Source organism: Varroa destructor, unplaced genomic scaffold (assembly GCF_002443255.2).
Source record: "Varroa destructor unplaced genomic scaffold, Vdes_3.0 BEIS01000001.1, whole genome shotgun sequence".
Lineage (NCBI taxonomy): Eukaryota > Metazoa > Arthropoda > Arachnida > Mesostigmata > Varroidae > Varroa > Varroa destructor.
Window position 1 is genome coordinate 45,605,222 of NW_019211454.1, and position 25,387 is coordinate 45,630,608.

Below are 25,387 nucleotides of genomic sequence, written 5' to 3' on the forward strand. Positions count from 1 at the left end.
AGAGCGAAACTTAAAGGAAGTGCGAACTTAAATAACCACGAATTACCTTGGATTGCGTTTTACTAAGACATGCGAGAATTCCATCTTAAAGGTGCAAGACGCTTTATTCTTGAATTGTGAGCAAATTTAGCGCACTTTTCGCCTATGTTTTTTCTTGAATAATTAAACCCTAAATAACTGTTTGTAATTATTCTGTTTGAATGTGCTAGGTTTTACGTCGCCAAGTATTCCTTCAGAAATTCTACATCGAAAACCTGGTCGTTTATTTCTTTGGGTTCAATACCCAAAGAATAGCGTGTTGTAGGACGTTGACAAGTATGTGGGACTGAAATGTTCAGACAGTTAAGTTGCTCCCAACAGATAAAAAAGCTTACGCATGACAGGTCGATAACTTTACTCTGCTAGATTTGAAATGCATTTAGAGTTATTAGGTGACGTCCAATAATTTCCAGTATTATACACTTTTCATGTAGAGCGAAACTTAAAGGAAGTGCGAACTTAAATAACCACGAATTACCTTGGATTGCGTTTTACTAAGACATGCGAGAATTCCATCTTAAAGGTGCAAGACGCTTTATTCTTGAATTGTGAGCAAATTTAGCGCACTTTTCGCCTATGTTTTTTCTTGAATAATTAAACCCTAAATAACTGTTTGTAATTATTCTGTTTGAATGTGCTAGGTTTTACGTCGCCAGGTATTCCTTCGGGTGGAAACCTGTTTGTCTATAATGTTCGCATCGTCCATCCCCAAAAGAAACAAGCCAAGATCGAATAGGAGGTAAGAACGCCTGTAAACCCACTCGCTTCCACACTTGCTTTCCGAAGCTCTATATGTCCAAATAATGGCCGAGGCAGCAACGAGGATAATATCCTACAAAAAGACTCGTGCTCATATCTGAAGATGCGTACAAACGAATTTCGTTGATGCTTTTCTTTTGAAAATTTCCGCAGGTAAAAGAACATGACACAGATAAAGAGACTGCGTGACTGCGAAATTAAACATAGGCACTTTGCGATTCGGTATTAGCGCCCAAAGAAATTTCCGACTCGGAAATTGTGACGCATTTCCCATAAAAAGTCGGCCGAGGAATAATATGTATCAATTAACAAGTAAGCACGAGAGTAAATCTGGTTTGCTCTAGAATTCAAGCTTGGAGCAGCTCGTAGACTCTGTTATCACTAACAACAATCCGTTCCAAATGTAAGATAAGGAAGAATTTTTTTGACTCATTTTGACAAAAAAATTGGTGGTTCAATTGTTCTGTTCCTTTTTCAGGTGGAAAATTATTTTCTGCGGTCTTTGGAAAAGTACTGCCTTCTACTTTAGTCGTATTAATCATAATATTCTAAGAAATACCGAAGTCGCTTTATACAAAGTGTGCGAAATTTCATAGGGCCTAAATCAATTGCATTCAGTGTTTACCTTATTCCTTTAATGCGTTCTTGCCATGTTTTCTAGTCCCATCATGGCCTGACGCGAATGTTCATAGTGAACACGCGCTAAATAATTACATAGGTAGTACCATTCCACCACTCGAAACAGTTTAAATAAACGACGTCTGCCTTCCGTCAGCCAAGAACCCGAACGCGCTCACCTAAAATAAGATTTATTGAGATTCTCATACCTTATAATAAACAGTTCCTTAGTTCTTATTTGTGTGTTACAGTTCCTCGTCTGATTAAGCACAGGTTTTCATATTAGTAACATTAAAATCAGTCTCATATTATCTATTTCTCTGATTTTTGCGATTGATTATTATCATCATTTATGTTGCAACGGGACCCTAAATATAGTTTTTGTTTTTCCCACAAGTGAACATTGCCCTGTGACTGGAATGATTCTCTACAGGATTAGGAAATACTATAGGATGACTGTAGATAAAAAAAAAAAAAAAAAAAAGTACTAAACTCACTAAGTCCTTAAATTTTAGAGTAAATTTCATAAATCTGGCTCTCGTAACAAAATCTAGATATACGTAATTCTGCCTAGTGAGCAAGATTTGGAGCATTTTTTATGTTATACAACATACACCTCATTTATATTACCCATGACACCGCTCGACAAATTCGTGACGATCAGAATGTAATTGCGTTTGCCTAACTAACTTACTAACGATTTTCGCATCAAGTTTTCGCTTACAACCCATTTAAAAAAGCTTTTTCCATACCTGTAAGCCAAAACTGTAGAAGCAAAAATTTGTTAATACTTTGATGATTTACCTAGATTTATTTATACTTAGATTTATTTATACATAGATTTATTTATGCTTTGCTTTCCAGACAGTAATGTGCTAACACAGGTATTTGTACGCACTGTACCGAAAATGTACATTTATTATATATTAAATACGTTCAGTTTTATTATGATCTTAAAATATTTTGGACAAAAACGATTTGCAAACACGTTTTTCTGGGTATAATTGTTGTGTACGCACAAAACAGCTAATCATTGTAACCCTACCGTCTAATCATTCACACGAGTCCTGCGCAGTAAGTGGATGAATGATATCCAATTTGGGAAACTTGAACGGTGTCGTTTTGATTGATAAAGACGCACAGCTTTCAATCGCACGCAGAAATTCTATTTTACTTCCTTCTTATCTGCTGACAGCGTTCAACTTCTATATAAAAAGGGCAATAACCTTAAAAATAAAAAAAAAATGTATAAACGACAATTAGCGGCAGTCTAGGTTTGTAGCTGGAGCTATCGTAAACTGAATACCCTAGAGTTTTCTAGTTGGAGTCTCTCTTATTCTTCCGACCTCTATTTAGCCCTACACAATTTTCTAACGCATTAAATGGAGCTCGTTGTACAAAGAAACCTTGTTTAGTTCAGCATTCGTATTGAGTTTCCGTAGATTAAGCGGCCACGAGCTTTATTTTTCCTAGCAAAAAAAAACATTGCACTTTTCAATAGCAGCATTCGAGTCACTGGTTTCACTTTTCCGATCAAATTTTTCAAGGTAGCTGCTAAAAGGATGTTCTCATAAATTGTGAGAAGCCATACGAGGGTTAAATGGGTGGTAAACCGCAACGAAGCAGAGTGCAAATGTTTTTTTAAAAAAGTGTCTGCTTCAGAGCTGCACCTTAAAAATGAATTCTAAGAACAAGTTCATTTGTATTCGAAAAACACCGCCTGCTGGTAATTTAGTGAACCAACTTTCGGGATATAAGTTTGCGTATAAATATATATGCAGGTTCATGTAAAATTAAATAACGTGTTGCCATCCAGTAAAGGTAGGCGACAAGGCTTTCCATATTTTTGTAGCGGTTGTGCCACCTGTTTTTGTTATCAATAAAGTGCGATTGTTTTTAAATACTGAAAAAAAGATGTTGACGGGTGAATTGGCATAGATCTTTACTTCATCTTGGGTTATGATTAACCATTTATAGTTAGATCGGAATCATAGATACTTAAAGGGCATTACTAAGGCTTCAGTGTGGCTAATTTTGCCCTGGAAAACGATACGCAGTTTCCTCCTATCTCTCAAACAAAATACAACTGCTGGAATATATGGGCTCGAATTAGGACATATTAACAAAACCTTGTCCGACGTTCATAGCAGAACTGCGTAAACGCTTAGGATAGTTGAACCATAATCTTTGGCTTAGCTAGATTGACACTGAATTATCATGAAGCATTCCTTCTTTGGCCACTATCAGAACCCTTTGAGAACAAATTTCTACGAATAAATCAATTAATGGCCCATATAGCGCTAGCCATATCACTTAACCTTTCGAGCCAGTTACGCTAACTAGCTGATTTTTGGAAAACGTATAGCCCTCTTCATCCCACAAGTTAGAGAAGCGCTCGGTGGACCAACTGACGCCAATTTTCAAGGTATCAACAGTCGTTCTGATTACCCTTTGCCTCATATAACCTCATTAGCTGGTTGATGTTGTGACGGAGCCGTCTGAACTAGCTATTTCTTCTGTATTTATATCTTTACTTCAGTATAGATGTATATACTCGATGCTATCATTCAGCTATGAACGAATGCCAACCGTTGAATTAATGTTAAAGCCGAATGGCAGAGGCCCGAAGTGTTGATTGTTATTGTTGAAAGAGGGATGCTGAGCAGCAGCGGTTGAAACTCAATGATATAACCAAGCTTTCCATAATGGATTCATGTGCGAAAATTCACCTGTAAATTTCCGTGATGATCCGTGTATCCTAATGCTTATTTTGGCGCGTTCGGATGATGTTTTTTGTTTTAGTGTAAACCGGTGTCTGACTTATTGCTCACTGAAAACCGAAAAAAAAAATTCGTAATTCTTGGTAATTAGGAAAATGTATCATTGTTGAATTCACGATAAATATAAGTTCAGAGTTTAAAATTCTTCTTCTTATGTAACTCTTAAATAAAAATAGCTTCTTTTTTGTTTTGTTTTTTTATATTAAATACAATATAGTAATGTCTTTACGGATTTGAATAAGGAATGTAGCATGCAAGGCTTTGTGTTTCTGGAAGGTCAGTTGCAAATATAGTCAGAGACTCAATATATAAGAAGGAAACTTCTGTTTATTTATTTGCCTATAAATCTACCACAAATATCGACTGTGAGCCGAATACCTATTCAGTTAGAAAGTGATTAGACGATTAGTGATCATTACCCCATTTCCGTTGTTTTTATAGCTGTTTTTTAAATGGCTTTGCTAAAAGGTGTCGTCACTTTGAGAGAGGAGCGACGATCCTTAAAGGCAACAAACGACGAGCTATTGCAATGCTACCATAGCTAGCGTGGTAATAATTTGTCTCTGTTCACAGCTGGAAAACCGGATGGTCGTTCGGTAGATTCTTACTTACCATTACCGTAAGACTGAACCCGCGGACGAATCAGTGACCTGGCCATCTGGCCTTCTACGAAACATATAAAGCATATTAACCAACACGAAAAGTCATCAACCGCTGTCATGTGGGTGGTAGTTGATAAGGTCGAACGAAATATGGCGTATACTCCGGCATTCTATCTGCTGAGAAAAGTCTAACGAAATCCGTGCTGAATTATGAGCTGAGTTTAAGCGAATCAGAACTGGTAAGGGCCGATAACAATAACGATACGCGAGGGCTTATTGTTAGTCAAAAGCGTCGCGTTCAACACTTTTGAGCGTTAAACGAAGCGCCCCAACAAGTAGACTTAGATTCACCTGTCTGTTTTATTTCAGTTGGTATATATCTATATCTGTAACGCCGCTGTCGTCTTTGGTCATTGTTATGACGACGCCAGCATTCCCTATATTTTTATAATTGTATACACATACGATTATATTAAAAATATCAAGCAGTATTTTTTTAGTCTGTTGGTTCAAGCAGACATAGGTCTATCCTAGCTTTACCATAGTACGAGCGAACTGAGTCATCGACTATCTCGAAACGCAGATGCTACAGAACTATCGTGTGCCGGCTGGAACAGTATCTGTCAGGATCGGGATTTTTCTAGGGTTGTATTTAGTTACGTTGTTAACTAGTGTCTGTTTAATGTCATCATTGTTCGCTGCTTCAGAGAGCTGGCATATGATGCGCCAAAATATAGCCGTAAAGCTTCGCTTCGATGAGCGTTAATGTTTAATCTTTCCCAAAATCTTTCCACTTCCCTGCAGTCGTCATCCAGTAGGCAGTTGCAGTAACGATCTGTGCGGTGCCTACATCCCCACGCAGATACACTATCCAAACGTGCGTGTCAGTCATAACCAGTGGCCAGGATCAACTGTGACTCTAACTCTTCTTACTTTTCTGATTTAGCTTTGTGGCACTGAGAGTCAACCGGTCTTTACTCGGACACGGATTGGTGCTCGAATTGGACGCCGTCATGGCGTTATCACACGCTGCTGTGCGTACGTCTGCCGTTGTGCTGCTCGTCATCATCGCGCCTGCGGTGATCACAAAGGAAGCGACCCCTGAAAATGATGTTTCGGTTGCCACAGCCCCGCCAGAAGTTTTGATGCCAGCGACACTTTGGGGACCTGGAGCAGCAAACAACTGGTTGGATCCGCTTCTTGTTAAAGCGAAAAATGCATCAGGTCTCGATCCCATGCAAGTCAAGGCATTCAAGGTCGTCGTACCCTCAGACAGTAGGTCAAAGGAACTTTGAAAGGTTCTGAATTGTTTCAGTAACGTTGTCATTGCTAACTGCAGACAAACTGTGTACGGCTTTCTTAGTTAATTATTGCCATTAATTTAATATTCAGAAATCGGAAAAAAAAATAAGCACTTGAACATTGCGACAATGCACAAACGTATTTGGTATAGTGCGCTCCGTCACGTCCGTTAAGAACTCTGTCCGTCCATAATATGGCAACTTCATTTATCGTGAGCTATTGTTTGTTTCTTGGCCTTCAGCCAGTTTCAGTTTCCGATTAATATATGCCAGTACATATTGCGTTTAATTCGCGTTGTGTGTCTAGTATCCTGTTCCATGCCTAGTCTCCTAAACAAAATATTGGTAACAGTAATAATTTGATGAGATAAAGATGTCCAATGAGCTAGGTTATAGTTATAATGTATACGAAAAGAACATATGCAAAAATGCATAATATATTTTATAGTATGACTACAGACGCTCTCGCCTTCGACGATTTATATGGTACAAAACGATACCGAACGTAATTGTTTCCTTTAGGTTGGAGCAACGCGAACTTCCATGCAGATTTCAGCACTGGATCAGCCGCTGGACTTAGTCGCATGACTCGTCTTGGCGATTGTATGCTTAACGAAAAAACAGACCTGATCGAATGCAAACTTGAAATGAAGAACGTGCACGTAAAGCTCAAAGCGGAGGTAAGGTTATTTCGGCCACCCTAAGGCTTCGGCGACCATCCGAAGGTATTGCCGAAGTTACTGCAATACGGTACTATATTGGCGTCTACTTCGTTAAAACCTACAGCTCCTTCGGCGTAGTCGATATCTTCGTAGCGTCTTTTTCTAAAATAATGAATATTTTTAAGCATCTAGACTCTATTGTTCGCTCGACGCTGGACAAACAATATCTTAGCGGTCGCCTTCAATCCCGACCAATTATGAATAAGCGATTATAGATAGGTAGTTTTTTAGGTTCTTAACAAAAGTTCACCGAGCAGTTGTACATTATGAAGGTTCTAATGTTTCAATTGGATCTGGCAATTTGTGTTTCGATTCGAAAAGGTACAAGGAGATGTCTTCATCCCGGCGGTGCATCCGCTAGTTATAACGAGCGCATTTTCCGAAAATTCAGTGCTGTTAGAGCTCAAACAGACTGCAGGCAACAACAGTACGGGTGTTGCCTTTGAAATACAGAACACTACCCTTTTCGGAGAACAAAATGTTCAAACTTCTTTCATTGGAACTCTTAGTCTGAGCGCTAAACGTCTCGAATCGTTTCGTTCGAAGCTTTCTAGCGCTCTGATTGAGCTTCTACAGGCAGACTTATTACTTAACTATACAAAAGTATTAAATGCCCTTGCCGAAACAAATTTTTGAGTGTCCATTGCATTAGAAGGCACTCTAGGATGCTTGTAACGATATTGTATCAAATCCCAAGAGGCCCAATAATGGGCGCATCTCGAGTCCGTGAAAGCAATTTATCCATACGCCGCATGTATATTAGATATCGTGTTTAACAAACGTATTGTTATAAATTGCCTCTCAAATAAAAAAAAAAAAAGCATAAATAATACACCCTTAATTCGTACTTCATTCAGTTCGGGTAGAAAGTAGACCTGAATATAACCGCTTGAAAATGAAGCTCATCTGAAGATGTTTGATAGTCGACAGTGATTCCTAGAAGATTTCATAGGTGCTATACAATAGTAAACGAATGCCTATCCGACTAAACGGCCAGCTGAAATAATATGTTATAGAACTGTGGCTTAAGCAAGAGAAAACTTTCCGATACCATTGCGTTCCATCAACGCGGGCAAATTGCTTGTCACAACAGGCCCGTAGTGCCCTGGTCCTGTTAAGCAATACCGCACCATCTGATCGTGGGAGCACACAATGTTAGTACTTGATTTTTGCGCCGTCTTCTGGCGGCTCCGTAAACGAAGACGTGTAGAATATACTACAGTAGAAGAATCGCACAGGCCGACTATCATTTTCAGTACATTCCATGTATTTTTGCTATTTCCAAAAGTGTTTTAAGTGGAGGAGTTATAGCCGCCCGTGGAACACTTCTGCCCTAGATTCGGCTATAAGTATCACCTACAGAATTGTAGGACAATATTTTTCATTCGGTAGAAGCCTAAAAAGTGGTTCCAGTATTCAAAGCACGCGTCGATAACTCCCTGTTTGATATACAGACAGGTTGCTTTATTTGTGTTGGACGAACATGCATGCGTTCGAATTTAGCTCCCAATCGAATTTCAGCCAAACTCAAAAGCTTCATTTTTATAACTACGACCTTACGGCAACAGCCTGTCCCATTACTTCTGATTGGTAACGATTCGACTATAACGGAGACCTTTCAGCGAAAATACCGTGAATTCAGTTTGCTTACCATTTAAACTATGCCTCCTAGAAACCTCAATCTGTGCCAGCATCTCCCCATGCGGTTTCGGGGTTCGTACGGTCTTGCGGCGCTCCCAGCAAGTTGATGAAAAGTGGGAAACGAATTGTAACCATTCATCTTAATTATATATAGAGTCATAGACGCTGAAGTTCGTTGCTGGCTTACAACAGTTAAGTTCTCATCTATCGAATAATGTATTACTTAGTACGACGACGACTAGAAGCAAATTGGCCAAACGCCATACTGGTCCGTAGACGAGGCCGCTACATCTTCCTTAGATACTCAGGGCTCTAATTCGCTATGGCAATATCAGCCAATACCGCAATCGATTTCGCCCTGTTTTTGCGCATCGTGGCAGGATCACGCGTTTTTTCCGGCGAAGTCTTGCAAAGCAGATACCAGTCACGTTCGCGTGATTCGTCATGGCTGTAACGTCGTCAGTTCTTCATCGGTCTTATGCACCCAAAGGTACCTCGAGCCAACAACGTAACTGGCCTGGATTCGATGCCCGAGGAGTGATGGCTACCCTAGGTGTAATTTATCTCGCTAATTGTGTCCATTGTGTGGAGCGGCTGTCAGGTCAAGGCGGTGAACTTTACCTCGGACAGTGATGAACCGTTAAACGTGCGTCTAACTTATTTAATTGTTTAATTACGCACGTGCCAAAGGTTCGAGCCTTCTTGCACTACTGTTATTAACTTAACGGAAAAAAAAAGTGAATTTAATTCGACGGTCGAACTTGCCTGGTAACTTCTTGAATAAAATCGCATGTAAATAGCTGGTGAAACCTTCGTGAATATGGATTTTTCAGAGACGATCACACTATTGGCGCATGATTTTACCGGTCATACTTCGTGCCTTTCAAGAAAAGTTAGTTGTCGTATGAATTGCTTGTGGCGGTTTTCAGCTGCAAGCTAAGAAGAAGAAGAAGAAGAAGACAACTTATATTTATAAACTGTTGTTGCGAGAGTTCCACAGACGCTATAAGCAATGAATTGGTCAATGAGCGCTGCCTTCCTTATCTTCTATTTTTACCGATTTTATACCGAAGCGCTCTCGTTGTGAAGTTCTTCATCAACAAAATTGCGAACAACTACTTCGACTCTGTCTTTGAACTTCAGAATCCATCTCTGCTGGAGAGCTGGACGTGGATGAATTTCGCTAGATGTTTCCGGCAAAGGAACAATTCTGTGGCTCCGTTTTTTGCAAATAAATAAATAAATAAATAAATAAATATATTGCAAATCAAGCTTTTTTCCAGTTAATTGAAGACGCATGATTCGTTTAAGGCTAAGCAGGAGAAACTGTGATAAAAATATTCCACGTATAGAATATATTACTGGGGACGAAACGTTGAATATTACTGCTGGATATTAATTTGACAAAAAGCGAACGGGTATCACAAAAATTATTCAGTCACCATATTCTTATAGGTCCGATTAAACATAAACCTACTCAAAGTGTTGAAAAGATCAAAGTACTTTTAATATACACTAATATATAGTCTATTTTGTTTTCTAAGTTCTGAGTAAATATGAAGAGCTCACAGAGGAAATCGTTGCATGTTTATATCCTTGTGTACGCGAACAATAATATGATTTCATTATTTTTTCAAATCGATTTTTAAATGAATAGTGTTTTTTCTTACGAAACGCCTTTTTTCTTGAGCTATAACATGTATATTAGACAACTCGAAACTGTGTTTTCGATTCGAGATCTAACTAAGTTGAATGCCACTTAAGAAGTTAAATTGTGGCCTTCCACTTTAGTTGGAACAATCACCGAGTAGCTATTGACGATCTTCATTCTACTAAGACTTTTCCTAGTTCAGCGTACTTCGACGGAATCCACAGGGAAATGCCCGAACGAAATATAGTTGACCGAAGGCGACTCAGCAGTGCGCTTATCAATGAACGACTAAGGGCGCACCCGTTTACGGTTTGGGTCTCCGTTGAAAAGCAGTCGGGAAAAAAAATCGATTATCGAAAGCCGCTAACAATAAAACTACGCTTTGATCGTTACACGAACCTCTGTCACAGTCTGACCCTTAATGCGAATGTTGTTCAGCTTCTAAGGGAAAGTCGTGACGATAGCTATTAACGACAAGAAGCCAACGACGTCAGTTTATCTCGTCTATCTGTTTTCTCATTTGTTTTTGGTAGACAATACGACCTGTCGTGGACGATGACGAGCAAGAACAACACCGGGTATTATACAAACGTATTCTTTCTTTCTTATCACTATAATGTTTCGCTTGTTCCCTATTTTATTTTTATTTATTGCACAGACTGCGTGATATCGACCTTTATTCGTAGTGAACAATTGAAGAAAAATACTGATTTTTCAGTTGATTCATTTGTTCATTGATTTTTATATTGTAAATACAGTCGAGCATGGCTACGTTGACAGCGTTCAGCAGCCCTCAGAGGCTAACTCATCAAGGGAATACAGGTCGGTAAAATATATATTCAAGCAATAATTGTTCCGTTGCGATAATATTGTTACTAACGCTAGACCTCAGTAAAACAGCGAAGGGTGAAATGATTTGAAAAGTGCCGCACAGACAAGTTGTTATTTAGTTTGTAAATTGGGCGCTTTATTGTTTGTGACAAGTAGGAAGGTCTAGGTCGGGCCAGAAATATCCTTCCAATTGCGTTTTATTAGAGCTTCCGAAAACGTGTCCTGAAAAAACACTCAAAAAAATGTCAAGTCGAAAAGAAAAAGACAATTTACAAGTATTCTATTATAGCCTGATAACTTTGTGAATGATGTAGCTATTTGGTAGATATCAGAAACATTTGACGTATCTTTGTTTGGCAAACAAGCTCAAACTGAATTTTCTTGCGCTTAGTGTATATATACATATATATATGTGTGTCCTTAAGAAATACATTGCAGTAAACATTCAGCAAATGAACAGAATCGTATTCGAGAGATATGCACAGAATCGTAAAGGAATTGCTAAGATATCAAGCGTTTTTCCTTCTTTCCTATTCCTAGGCGGTCTATACCTAACAAGTTACCTAGCAGTTACATTTAGTAGTAATTTTCTCTAATTTCTCTCGTTCCTTACACCGTACGCTCTATAAAAACGTATGAAACATTCCATGTTTTTCAGACGTAGGATAGAAGACATTTTTTTTTTACAAACATATATACTATACGAAAAATGTTCTCTCATCTAACAATGAGTGAAATTAAAAGACAGATTGGTTTAATCGTAAAAAAGGCTGGTGCGTTGCTTGAAAAAAACAAATAAAACAGTGTTTTCAATGCAACATTAACAAAATACAAAGGGCGTAATTGAGGATGGGTTTTCTGTCTCAGGAACACGCTTGGAAAGAACGCACTGGATTCTTTCCACGAAATAAAAGAACCTCAAGAAAATCTTTACACGACCTCTCAGACACTTAGCTCATTCTTCGTACACAAAACTGAGAGAGGCTTCTTTTTCTACCCAAGAATAATGATGTACATGCAGGTCATCCACTCACGATGGTGATGGATTCGTTCAAGCGGAAACTGCTGTTCTCTGACGTCAGCTGAAAACGTCCAGCGGTGAGTGTAAACGTGTTATCGTCTTCGCAAGAAGCCGTACGAAGCAAATATTAACTATAGGCTTTGTCATTCGCTCTACTATTGTAAGTGTGCGGCAGAGGAGACACAAATAATTGCCGACGGCTCTTCCTCAGATGAACAGATATATGTACAGCACAAGACAATAGCTGATCTTCGATATACCAACGTAAGGTAGGTCTTCTTCTACACTTCTGGTTTTTATCTGCGTTGCATACACAATGTATTATAGATGTAACAGACTCTAAGTGATTCAGTTTACAATTACATTCAAACAAGATGAAAATTATCAAACGTTTAAAGATGCGCTGCTCAGGATTCAATGTGCATTTTCGATAATATCACCACAAGATATTTTACTCCTATCATCTTTATTTCTTTCTTGAAGCAAAAGATTTTGATTATCTTTCTAGATCTATAGACCTATCGTGTCGAGGAAAGTAAATATGTAAAACTCTATTGTCAACTAAGAAAAATTGCTAAAACCAGAAAACAATTCGTGTTAGCTATATAGCTTGATTACACTCGTAGACGAATCCACCGACCGAAATGATCTATAAGTCTTCAAATAGTCACAAGGTTGTGCCTCATTTCCCGCCTCGCTTCCATATTCTTCTATAGACATAACACAAAAATGAGTGTGAGATAGCCGTGCATTTTCCGTTCTTTTCCCTTGTAGAGGTCTTTGACCGTGCGCAGCGCCAACAATAATAGCTTGTCTTTTTTTTTGGCGTCTTATGGGAATCTCACACACCGTCACAGGTGGTCAGTGCTCAGCGAGAAATGTTTAGGATTTCTCACCTGAAATGGTTGCAAGGCGTAGTCGCCGGGGCTGGGAGCGCTCCGGTAATGAGCGGATTGTTCGTCCACCCCACACGGACCAGACCACACCGCGCGGGCACCACCTCAGCTGCCCAATTTGATTGTCGTGATGAAATAGCAAGAGCAACAGGTAACTCACAGGCAGGCGAACCGTTTGGTTGGCTCCGATCGCGTGGGGCAACAATGAAATTTCTTCTCTCGGGCGTGCCATTTCCCAGCCTGAGGGCTTTACATTGTTCCCCCTCGCAAATGCTGGCGTGCAGCCGACCCGGTGTAGTGCATCGCGCAGCTGCATGTGCAGCTCCAAGGATCGCTCCGTTCGGCTACAATTGAAGGATCAAGATAAAGAAAAACTTATACTGACCCCACGCAGCAGCAATAGACAGTTGTCTGTTCATTGGTAAACAACCCGGTTGTCTCTTGTTACCACCGTTGTGGTAATACTTCTGGCTAGTGACAAACGGATACGCTGTTGACCATCTCGTAATAATAGCAAGGGTAACCATAGTAACAATAGTCTAGAGGAAAAAAGTAGCTGGCTTGACGAAAGATTTTTTCGTCATTTATATGCGTATATATATATATATATATATATGGAGTGCTCGCAGATGTGTCAATAATATTATAGTGTTTAATGTCGAATGCCTTTACTTTGTCTTGGTGAAATTGTTGTGGAAAACGAAGGTCAATGTGCGACAGCGTTTGAGAAAAAAAAACAAAAACATACACTTTAAAGGTAACGTGAACACGTTACAGAGCGTAAGTGGCCGTAACAAAAATGATTTACAAAATAACCATGTGCGGCAATAGTACGTCATCGGGATAATGGCTGTACTCAGCGAACTTAGGATAGCTCATTGAGTTTGTTATCTCTCAAGATGGCCAAGGATGGCATTTCCACTAACTGCATAGTTAACCCTAAGTGGCGGAGGTTCAAAAAACAACTGAGACATTTAAAATGTTGTTACTGAATGAATAGGACATTCGGCAAATGCTAGCGAACAGTTCAGGTTAACTAGAAGGGTTTATCATTTAGCGAAAACAGAAGATACCTCCAAGCATTCGCGATCTTTTAGGTGACTAAGTGTACGTGGGTGTTCAAGGTAGATGGCGACAATGTGCTCGTCCTGCTTGAAAATTGGGTCCCGGTTCGTTGTGGTGATCGTATTTGCCATATGCTCCCTACCTGAGTTAGAAGCCCGACATTACGTGCTCGTCCGGAGAGTCTACGCTGGCGAGGTACACCTAGGATACTAAATCGATCGCTTAATACTATATAAAAATGCTTTTAATTTAGTTAAAAGCGTACCGTCGTTTAGGCAACTGTAAGTCCGATCGTATTTACTGGCTAACCTGGTCATTCTTTACGACAGAACTGAATAGCTGGTCAGCCTAATTAGACTGCTCGGAATCTTCATAACTACCCCAGCTCTCGAACGCAAACTAGTTTTACATGTTGTCTGGGAACCCAGTTTAAATTAGCTTTTTCAACTTTGCATTGTGTTGGCTTATCTGAGGACATGTCTTTTCAAAACGTAATTGAGAACATCATCGGCCAAAGCGAAGTCACTAGTACAGGTTTGCCTTCAGGTCACTATAATAACCGGCGAAGTTTCAAAGTCATTCTTGAGACAGCGACAGTAGTATACAGGCGAATACGGCCTAGGTCGGTACGATTTATTCGATCTATTGTGGAACATTTCCGAGCAGTCATATCAGTGTCTCAATTCGGTTGGCCTTTCTGGGCCTTCAACTAGTCTTGGTTTCATTTCGATTGGTACAAACGGCGTGTATAACTTGACTGGATTCACTAAAACCTGCAACGCACCCCACTTGTATTCATGCAACCCGCTTAAACAAGCAATCCTGGTACAATTGGTAGCTTGTACAAGCACACTAATTCCATAAATAGAGCAAAAAACATTAACCACAGAATACTGTTGAACGACATTTTACATTTGTTAGTTGAGCTTTTCGCGCGTTACCCCACCTATCTAACATCGTAAATGCAGCATGGCCACACGCCTAAAAGATAACGCTTTGGCGTACTTGTCTTACAACTACGGCAATAGTAGGTGCATTTTCAGAAGTTTATCTCAGATGTTAATGTCGGCGAAAAAGAATCTGTTTCACAAAATTCATTGGGGTACCGGAAAAAAGTTGATTGTCAATCATTGCCGCGGCCGGCTCCTACTTCCTAAATCAAACCCGACTTTTACCGATATCGATCTAAGCTTATTTTCTATAGTATATGTCTGTTGTAACCCATTAAATTACACTGTGTACCGGGTGTTTATGCGCAACGTCTATTCTTGGGTGAATATATTCAGCCCCGTAGGGTGATGAAAGCTGACCAAACTAATATACGCTAACTTGAAATCCAGCTGAAGAAGTATAACGTTCAGAAGTATTTTCAAGGAACGAGGTTACAAACAACTTGATCCTGACGATATGCGAACATTTTTTGGGACGTGTCTTCTCGTGTTCGCGTTTCCCTTGTAAAACTAGTTCGTTTTAAGGGATGACTTTGGTTGCTTTTGTGAGCAACACGGAAGAAGCTATAAAAGCGTTCTCGTCTTGTTTATATATTGGCCTTCAACGAGAGGCACGAGTCGTTGTCATAATGTGACGTTCTGTTGCAGCTAGGACATTACGCTAGAAATTTTAGGCATTCCTTGAGAGGCACAGGCTGTTCACTGCAAAGGTGTTGAATCGTGTTGTCAAGAAAATGGTGCAATGAAAAGTAAGCACTAAAAGTATTCCAAGTAACGCCGAAGAATTATGTTCTCGCTTACGTTGTTATAAGAACAGAGACGCTCACATAAAAAAGTTCGTTAGGAGCAACCATACGCAGACTCAACCTGTTGACAGAAACAATTCACAGGGACTAACCCGGAGGTTTTCTTTTCTCAAGAACAGCTTATTGCTTACTATTCATATAATACCTATCTTTACTGATAAATTGTGTTACCCTTACTTTCATGTAAGTCGTGTTACATACAGCGCTAGAGAGGAAAATGTGTAAGCGAAATTTTTTTTCCCTATTCTAAATAGTAGCTATTGTGGGGTGTATTCGATAGGCAAATAAAAAATTGGTACTCATCTGTTGTAGGAGGGACGTGCAATGTTTGAGAGAGACGAATCATCTCGATTGTTTGGATGGCCTTTAGGAGTTAGCTCGGAACTAGCTATACTCGACTCAACGCCAATCTTCCGTGCCGTTGTTGAGAACGATTCTAGTGATGCGAACAATAATGGTAAGCTGCACGTATGCATGCCATGTGCTAGTTATTTATAGGTGCTACCCAACCCCCGTTTGCACAAATGTTTATTTGTATTTATATTTTATATATGGACCTTGTTGTCATTGGTCGTTTTGTAGTGAGCTCGGCATTTCGTCTATTTTAAGACTATGGGCTCCTTTCTGATAACTGAACTGCAAAAAGCTGCATAAAAAAAATTCCCCAATTTGTGGGTGATCATTGCGGGGCGACGTTTGACTGAGCAATAGTAAATTAAGGCCAGTGCTATTTTACGGAAAGAATCTTTGCCCGAACGACGTTTCACCCTCATTGAAGGTCCAAAGGGGTATCGTCGACGGCGAACGGCAAAGGTTAAGAGTAACATAACTGCAAACGCTGGTGATACTACGCGAGTCGTTTTGACCAAGTTAATTTCAGAGGTTCAGAGAAAGATTTGTGTGAACTAAAATACGGTGTTATAGATTTTTTTTGGACAGTTTTTGCAATACTAAAGAGCCGATTTCGATATGCAAAACGATAAAAAGCTTAATAATTAAATTATATTGTGATTTCGCTTTCATAGAAAGGCTCTGAACATGTTCTTTGAACATGAACTTTGTTCGTTTCTTCATTTACGCCCGCTGTCATTGAGTATTGCTCCGTACAGCTTGCTTCCAGCGCAAAACGAAGTGCATCTACGCCCGTTTTCGAACGTAAACCACCACGTGTCCTGAAGTTGCGTAGGCAACCACGAGTACCATCACATATTCAATACCCATTTAATACATGCATATGTTTTTACTAGTGTGCGTATATGGTATGTGTTCCTTTACAGAGGTTTTATCAGCGAATGGAGATGAAGTATCTCGCCTGCCGCCATTACAGTCAGGGCGTAGTGCTCCCCGTAGAGTTACATATGACGACTCTGAGACTCGAAAATCTGAGGGTGCTGCAAGCGAGGATCTGAAGGGCCGTACAAATGTTACTTCAAAAAGCTCTCCGACTGATGTTCAAGTAATTAAGCAATCAAAAAGCATCGACATTCACAATCATGAGGTACAGAATTTTCCCTATAAAGCCAGGTAAAAGGTCTGCTTTTGTGATCTAAATGACACGCAAGCTTCGCCCGTCGGCACAAATGAAAAAATACTATATCCTTATAGAAACAATCAACTTTTCAACAAAACTTACACTCCAAATGCGTACGATCCACTCGTTTTGTATATTAGCAACTTCTATTTCTGTTATACATCATATGACACGTTGTACGCAAGAACAATATTTTGAATCAGCTGTGTTGTCCTATAAAAAAAAATGTCCTCGTTAGCCAAAATTCGATTAGAGAAATTTTATTAAAACGTTGTGTATTACTACATATCGAAATTTTTTACGCTCCACTTCGAGTGGTATGGCATATGGTAATAATGCATTAGTTTTTCGTATATTTGGTTACTTTATACGTAATTATAGTTTTGATGTTACCCTATAATCAAGATAATGCGCAAACATCAAACCCTTAATAAGGCGCTTTGTAATGTATAATAGTAGCAAACGGTGCTGGGTTTCTTCCTAGTAGTGTCCGAAATATATGCTAGCTAAAATTACGCTTTCATTATACAGTAGCAAAGTGAAATGAAAAATTTTAAGAAAAGGGTATGTTTACAGATATATAGAAACGGGAGTAACAGATTTTATACATATAACGTGAACGTTATACAAATAAATTTGACAAGTTTTTAAAAAATACTTTATCAAAAAAAAATACAGATTGCTTTATTATCGTTTGTTCAAGTTCTCCTAGCTGTGGTACTGGAGACGGCGGATCAAAATAAGTTATTTCGTCACGCTGTCCGACTCATGACCATTTTGCCTTACCGATTCTATCGCACTCGTTGGCTGCTCGCTGAGGTCGAAACGCACAGAAAACAGCAAACAGCTGAATTGACCGGCGTATAAACAGCATAGGGGGTCTTATATCTTATGCCCCCCCCCCCCCCCCCCCAAACTAGACGATGACTCCTTAAGAAAACATCGGTTTGACATTATTTAGTCGCTAAATTGAGGCAGAGAAAAGCAATATGTATTGCTAGAATGATCTTGGGCTACACAGGGGTCATTTCGAATCGTGACTACCTCAAATCACAACGACATCACCCAAAAATGAGCGTTTTAGAAGCAGTGCGTATATGTACCACAAGTCGATTTGATTTTTGGTAAATTATCATAGCATTCTATAACGAAGGGTTGGAGATATAATGAGAAGACGTCTTAGTAATGTGGCCTGCTAGCACCCAATTGCGTAAGTTCATTCTAGTCATCAGATTTTCGAAGTACTGGGGCGTGAAGGCGCTTTCTGAAAAAAAAAGAAAACATTTTAATTGCCTTAACATTGAGCAGAGTTCTAATATTTTCACATATTTATCTCTGTTGCAGCCAGATACAGCTGAGACACACGAAGCGAATTCTGCCCAGGGTAAGGACGCTCAGTCATCGCAACAGGTGAGATTCGAGAAAAACACTTTGATACAATATAATTGTGCGACAACGTACGATACGGCCATCTGATTGCATACATTTGTATACGTTTTAGATGTGCCAATTCCATAAGCTCACTTTCGCTGCTAATTAACGTAACCCAATTAAGGCACATTGTCAACATGGTCAGGATATGAGGTATGGGACGAGTTCAACCTGCCAGGAAAATACTCGAGCTAGGCAAGCTATCCGAAAAACTGAAACCCAGTGGTCGACATACGGATAGATATACTATAGTTTCTAAGAGTTATTTGCATAAAAATCGTAAATGTAAAAAAAAAAACCTATGTACGATAATTTTTGTTTTGTCAGGGGGAGCCCGCGACAGATAGTGGTACCGAGAGTAGCAATGGCGATGACGATGACGACATGGCTCCTATCAATATTGAAGACATCGAGAAAATTATGGCAAAGTAATTTCTTAACATGTTACATACACACAACATATGTAAGAAATTTTAATTCCGTTCCACTAAGTTTTTTTCTCTTTCTAACTACGTTCAACGAGAAGGTGTTGCATAGAATGGTTAGTCTCTCGCCTTTGATCTAGGACGGAGGGTCATTCCCCGTCCTGAGGAAATACCCCACTGCTGGCATCAGTGTCTATTTTTGTGCCTCAGATAGAATGTAAGTATGGACAGAGACCGTGCGACCGTGTACTGAGGGATAAGACGTAAGCTACCTAGTCAAATGACTACAGTTTGGTAGTTGAATAGAAAACTTGCATTGATATTAAACAACGGACATTATTCCATATTGCTGGAGTACTATATCGGCGTATGGCACAGATTAGCCATTGCTGTGATAACGTGACCGTGTTTTCCGTCTACCGTCGAATAGAAAAAAAGGTAAATTACCAACAAGATTTTCCGTTGGATGCAACGACCCGTTTAACCTCTAATCTCATTTGATATTTAGGCACAAGATTCGTATAATGGGGGCCACTCATCCAATGGCAAGGACTGAATTCGGTCAAGACGGAGCTAAAAGTGTATCAAATGAAACGCAGCGCACAACCCCTCAATATGAGAGCACACACGAATCCCGAACTAATAAACAGGTCAGTTAGGATGGTCCAGGACGGACCAGCCTGATATATTTATCGGGTAAACTGACGTTACAATACGCAAGAAGGATCACCGAGATCCTAAAAAAACGATGTTAACATGAAGCTAACATAGATTCAGGAAGAAGCGTCCATGTGATGGTTCGCTGGTGACGAGCCACTCACAAACTTCGGGACATTGATACGAGGTGTTCTAGACTCGAAATCTTGACAGAGGCAAAGGCCAACCTCTCTGAGGCAATGCTTAAGAGCAATAACATTGGGCGTGAAGATCGAAACATTTATTTAATTATGGCACATGTTTTAGCCAAAGCATAGGACTAAACCTAATAACGCCAACCTTTTGACTTAGGCGTCTCATGGGATAGTATACTTGTTGATTCGCTTGTAAATTTATACAATATACACCGCCTCGCATATATTATTATACTGTACATATATATATATATATATATATAAGCCAGTATATTATTCCCTATTCAATTTGTTAATGTATTTCACAAATGGTGTTAAATAAGTGACAATGATGGAACTCTAGTATATCAGAAAAAAGCTAATGTATACGAAAAGTTTCTTAGGAAATAGAAAAGAAATTGAGATTCGCAACTCTCATTAATTGAGCAATATCATTGAGTACATAAGTTCACCGAATTAAATGTCAATTTTCTTCAGTAACTAGAATTAGGAAGCTCCTCAAAGGCCCTTGAGCTTCCGTATAACTTCCGTAGTAACTCAATCTTCGTTTTTCTAGGAAAACTCATCGCGCAACAAAGAGAAAGGCGTGCCTGAACAAGTAATGCGTATAGCTGAATGGCTTCTCAACCAAGCTCCTTAGTGGACTGAAGCACTATCTTCAGAAATACAATTCTGAGAAAATATAATGGATATGAAATCCATGTAGCAATATTGTGATTGATGATTTGGATTTTTAAACGTTCATGAAGAAAGTTAAATAAATAAATAATCTTATTTATTTAGTATGTCTTACGCTAGTTTGCTATACCTACCTCTAATATTATCTTAAATCGATAACACCCCCTGCCAGATAGAAACATTAATTTTACTGTTATGCTTTATTTTATTTAGACAAATTCTTTGACTGGGCGGCTCGCGTAACCCATTCCATCTGGGTCATTCATCTGAATCGAACTTACAAGGAACCGGTTTTACTCTTACTTCATAGCCACAAAGACAAATAAACGCTTTGGTCACAATTTTCCATAAGTTGTAGCGGCTCATGGGTACAGGTTCTGTGTTGCGTATTTCCCATCCAGGAAGCGTTTCATGTCTTCTAAATCATAACGCTATTTACACAATCAGCAACGGTATCGATACTGCCAGGCGTTCGATTCTGTACACGTCCTCGATTTCCTTCGTTGTACTTTTTTGCCGATCGACCTGCCATACGATTCCGTAACTCCACAGCTTTCATCCATCGGCATCCGGTGGACGACTCAAGTTGTTGCAACGAAGCAAACTATCTGAGCCGTATTGATAATCCACAATGGCACTGCCTCGAAACGCGGAGCTTTATAGGGAAAGGCATAGGCCATTTGCTGGTGTGTAATTCAGGAAGCAAATGCCTGAGAGAAAATCAGTTCTCCGCCATAAGTAGCTCGAGACGTCAGTGCAGCCGTGAGGGACGCGTACGCGCCTGGTTCATGGCCATGTGGATCCTTGTCCTTAGCCTGCCCTTATTCCCTATTAATAAAAGCCGAAGGGGTTGGTAATAACCGGCGTTTTCTACTTCGAGAACACATCATTGCTATTGAAGCTCGCCAAAAGTCTCGAGGGAGTCCTTATGATGATCTAGATGCTTAGAACGTAAACGTGGAACTAGGTAATAACCAGCCAGGTTTTACTTGTAGAAATAATCTTAGATTTACTTTTTTCGAATTAATGCTGTCAGCATAGGAGTGTTGTTTAGTGCCCTTTCAAGGATGTCGAAAAGTAAGTTCGTATTTTTCATATTTCGTAGTATTTTCGAGATAATGAAATTTTGGTGACCGTAAAATGTGATGGTGCCTGGAAATGCAGTTTTACTCAAATTAGAGTTACAGCTGTCCTATTTTCTCTTTTGAGAATTTACTAGTATGTTTATTAGCACAATAATTATATTTGCGAGAAGTAAGATGCTCCAATGAACATCAGCAACATATACGTGGACATTATTGCTTCTAAGCAATAGTTATAGTTCGTTTAATAAACAACAGATAAGTATAAGATTAGAAATATTTAATAAGTCTAATATAACACTACAATGTCGTTATATATATATATATATATGTATCGCAGCTTGCTTAGGGCTAGTGCCTTGAAAAAGGGCACAGGTGGTGATAAATTATATCGCCGTGAAGATTACCGTCGAAAAGTAGCCCGATTCATTTATTGAGGGTAAGATTAATTGAACTTTATGCGCATGCGCCGCCATACATCGGTTACTGATTATAGTGTATTTTCAGCTTTGTTTCGGATGTCGCGCGAGATATTATGCAGTACTCCTAAGTCACCGTTCTAAGTTAACGTGTTGCTCAGGCGACAGAAGGCCCGCACCCGTGATGAGCTCATCTCTGATTCCGGCAGCTCGGTCTGCTATGGCTTTGATAGACCACATCGTCGTAAATGATATGTACAACACTCCTTTGCCGTGAACAGGCCAACTAGAATTGACCGTCATAATAGTGGACATACTATACATCACGTAAAAGTATTCCCGTTTGGAACAATGCCTAAATGCTAGTCAAAAGTCGTACTTAATGTATTAGCTTAATGAGTGTACACTGCAGTCGTAGATTTCATTTCACAGAGATACTATTTAGTGTAGAAGTAAGTACCTTAAATTGGTCATTGGATTTGAGGTTTATTCGAAAGCGCCCGAACGCGAAATTTTTGCTTTTCATTGGATCTCAAAGCATAGCTTTTCTGACCTTGGATTCGGACGAGGACTTTCCAGTGCCACTTCCTTTCGCTGAACCAGTCAGCGTCCCGTCTCCATGAAGCTATGAAGTCCCTTCCGCGGAGAGTCGTAAGTAACGCAAAGATTCTTCATTCGTGCCACAAAAGAAAACGCACCTTGATAACACGTGACTAAAAAAATTGTTTTGTGTTTTATGTTCGGCATATATAAGCTGTTACACATTACTTTGGAAGACTCGCTTCCTCCTGCACAAGAACGGCCTGCTCACGCCTGAATTCAAACTTAGACGACTACGTGTCTTTACGTTCTGCGGACAAACATGTTACCCCCCCCCCCCCCCCCATCGCCGAAACAGCCTAGAATTTGTGTAAAATATAAATAAATTAAGTAGATGCCATTGTTTTGGTAACCGGTAAGTCTTCATATGAGGTTCGGTCAAATAGGCCTTTTTCTAGACAGTACTTTAAAATATAATTCATTTGTAGATATATATATGACAATTATGTATTATATGGATATCATAAATTCTGATATATACAGCTTTTGCAGTACCTCTTTGCCATGCTTTCGTGTTTTGCATAGGGTACATGGTCCGTTACACATTACTTCAAACGGCCGGCTCCCACCACGAAATGCGTCTACGCATAGATTTGTAACTGAACCACTATGAAGTTTGGTGAACTTTTAAAAGCTAGACACAAAGCAATTTTGGCTATAAATTAAAATACGGATAATACGGACATTTATTTAATGTGTGTAAATACCGCCTCATTCACGTTAGAAACTCTTCACTTACTGCTAGATACTTTATATATACTATTATATTGTATACAGATACTATATTGAGCAGTCCAAACAGTAATGGAAAGTATTTTTTTGTTTGATTACAAACTATTGTGTGGATTTACAATTAGGACACGCCCGAAATCGGACCTTTAACCAACACGAAGCTCACGACGACTCGATGAAATCTCAAGCGATACAATCAGCTTGGCCACAGTTCAATCACGCGATACGTTGACGACCAATTGGTAGGGACCGGAAGAATAACTATAATTAACACCTAGATTTTTATGGCTTTCATTAATCGATCTTTGGGAACGATTACTCTTGAAGACCTATTGCCAGTTTTTCTAGCACCAAAATAGATAAAGCAGTCTGTCATGTCGCCAAAATTATACAAGATTCATTCAAGACGACAAAAAATTGCTCGTTCCAAAGAAATTCATTTTTCTACATATTCAATATTGGCCCCATAGGCCATGTTCTTGGGCGGATAGGTGTCGAGAGATCTTAGTATATGTATCAACTGGTGGCTTGTTTATTGGTCCGACTGCGAAAAATAGACGCTGCTGACGAATGAGAAAAGATCACATTCACTATAACACATTTTACCTCAAGTTTGTTCCCATTTATTAGCCAAATATAGCGTTGAACTGACGTTTCCACTGCGAGTACGTCTGAAACTTGATTTGTACATTGGTGCGTATAGGCAGTAATGCTGATTCATGCAATTGTTAGGCCAAGAACGTCTATGAACAATCAACATTTTAGCTATACAATTTATTTAATACCGTAACATCGTCTCTAGGGCTTCTACTGTTCATGTTCATTAGCTCGGTGCAAATAAAATTGAGCGTAAACTTTCTTACATTGCCGCATCGCGTTTCCATCCATGTTGAAGCATAAACTTGCTTCTGTACGTTCTAAAATGATACAGCCCGTATTGAGATGTATTCTGAATCTGGCACGTGATAGCTGGATCATTTGTGTGCGGTATCGAAAATGCGGGTTTCTAAATCTGCTATGGGTGTAGTTATCAATTTGTCTCCGTTTGTTTGAGAGCGGTGTTCCTAGAGTTTCATATTCCTGGCATTCAGAACTATTCTCTGTCGAACTCAAAATACTTCAAGCTTTCTTCGAGTTTCCTTCAAATTGGACAATTTTTTGTCACCCCGTTTCAATCAAGCAAGATATACCGCTCTCATACGGGGCATCTTCGTAATCCTATAGCGCGCCTCCATAAATATGCATTATCATGTCAAACCACTTGCCGTTCACAGAAGATTAATTTCCGCTTGGGTGAAACCTTTGGTAGCGTGAAGGTAGTTTCGATCATTGTCGTTGCTAGTAGCGCCAATATCTGTCCTCCTAGGTGTGAGCTCCCGCTTAATGATTTCTAATGGAGAAATGTATTTTACCTCGTTCAGCTAGCCCAGACGCTATTTGACGTGACTGCTGTCCTCTGATTTGTGGTTAGACGTTCGACAACTACCGCCAAATATGCAAGTGAACATGTAGAGTTCGCATTGAGTGAAGGCAAGTATGTACTACGCCAGCAAATGGATTGTTAATTGCTCAGCATCCTCACATAGGTCTATGAGATAAAAAAAAATAGTAACCGTAATGTACGTTGGGAAGAACGTTGTCAGTATCCGAACTGCCAATTCCCTCTGAAATTGGAACCAGAAGACGAAACGCGGAAGTCGAAACAAAAAGGATACTTTTAACTAAGTTCGTTATTTTAAAGTACATATATAACTTATCCCATCGCAAAGGAGACATCTTTAGTTCCATGTGAGTAGCTTGGCCCAGTTAAGTTGCAATCGTGCTCGATTACAAATATCTTCGGAGTTTAGCTGACGTCTAACGGCACCCACTGCTTCGTAAACTGTACTACTTCAAATAAGTTTGCGCCTCTGACACTCGATCGGACAGCCATCGTCCTGATTATGAAGGAAGACC

General features: G+C 39.5%; 2 protein-coding genes and 1 long non-coding RNA gene across 13 annotated transcripts; 2 read left to right on the top strand and 1 right to left on the bottom strand.

Annotated features, from left to right (window-relative positions):
- Nucleotides 1–211: 211 nt before the first annotated feature.
- LOC111242801 (uncharacterized) lies at nt 212–5,118 on the bottom strand. Of its 2 annotated transcripts, XR_015318322.1 has the most exons (4): nt 4,809–5,118; nt 4,146–4,246; nt 2,462–2,642; nt 212–1,595 (listed from the first exon to the last, which is right to left on the bottom strand). It is a non-coding gene; the product is annotated as an uncharacterized LOC111242801 (long non-coding RNA). The 2 variants fall into 2 exon arrangements; XR_002670164.2 differs by lacking the exon at nt 212–1,595 and having other exon boundaries at nt 1,657–2,642; nt 4,809–5,108.
- A 176-nt stretch (nt 5,119–5,294) lies between these two features.
- Nucleotides 5,295–9,733, top strand: LOC111255525 (uncharacterized). Of its 3 annotated transcripts, none has more exons than XM_022817581.2 (4): nt 5,295–5,443; nt 5,745–6,073; nt 6,622–6,779; nt 9,606–9,733. In XM_022817581.2, exons 1-4 carry the CDS (start codon nt 5,382–5,384, stop codon nt 9,699–9,701), a joined length of 645 nt encoding a protein of 214 aa, XP_022673316.1. In that variant the 5' UTR covers nt 5,295–5,381; the 3' UTR covers nt 9,702–9,733. The 3 variants fall into 3 exon arrangements, with proteins under 3 accessions (XP_022673316.1, XP_022673317.1, XP_022673315.1); XM_022817582.2 differs by lacking the exon at nt 9,606–9,733 and adding an exon at nt 9,296–9,588; XM_022817580.2 differs by lacking the exon at nt 9,606–9,733 and adding an exon at nt 7,143–7,662 and having other exon boundaries at nt 5,300–5,443.
- A 3,429-nt stretch (nt 9,734–13,162) lies between these two features.
- On the top strand, nt 13,163–20,698 carry LOC111255524 (uncharacterized). 8 transcript variants are annotated; one of them, XM_022817571.2, is made up of 8 exons: nt 13,163–13,282; nt 13,990–14,121; nt 15,995–16,139; nt 16,960–17,180; nt 18,558–18,623; nt 18,972–19,072; nt 19,578–19,719; nt 20,477–20,698. In XM_022817571.2, exons 2-8 carry the CDS (start codon nt 13,990–13,992, stop codon nt 20,558–20,560), a joined length of 891 nt encoding a protein of 296 aa, XP_022673306.1. In that variant the 5' UTR covers nt 13,163–13,282; the 3' UTR covers nt 20,561–20,698. The 8 variants fall into 8 exon arrangements, with proteins under 8 accessions (XP_022673306.1, XP_022673309.1, XP_022673310.1 ...); XM_022817574.2 differs by having other exon boundaries at nt 13,241–13,380; nt 13,959–14,121; XM_022817575.2 differs by having other exon boundaries at nt 13,242–13,380.
- Nucleotides 20,699–25,387: the final 4,689 nt, after the last annotated feature.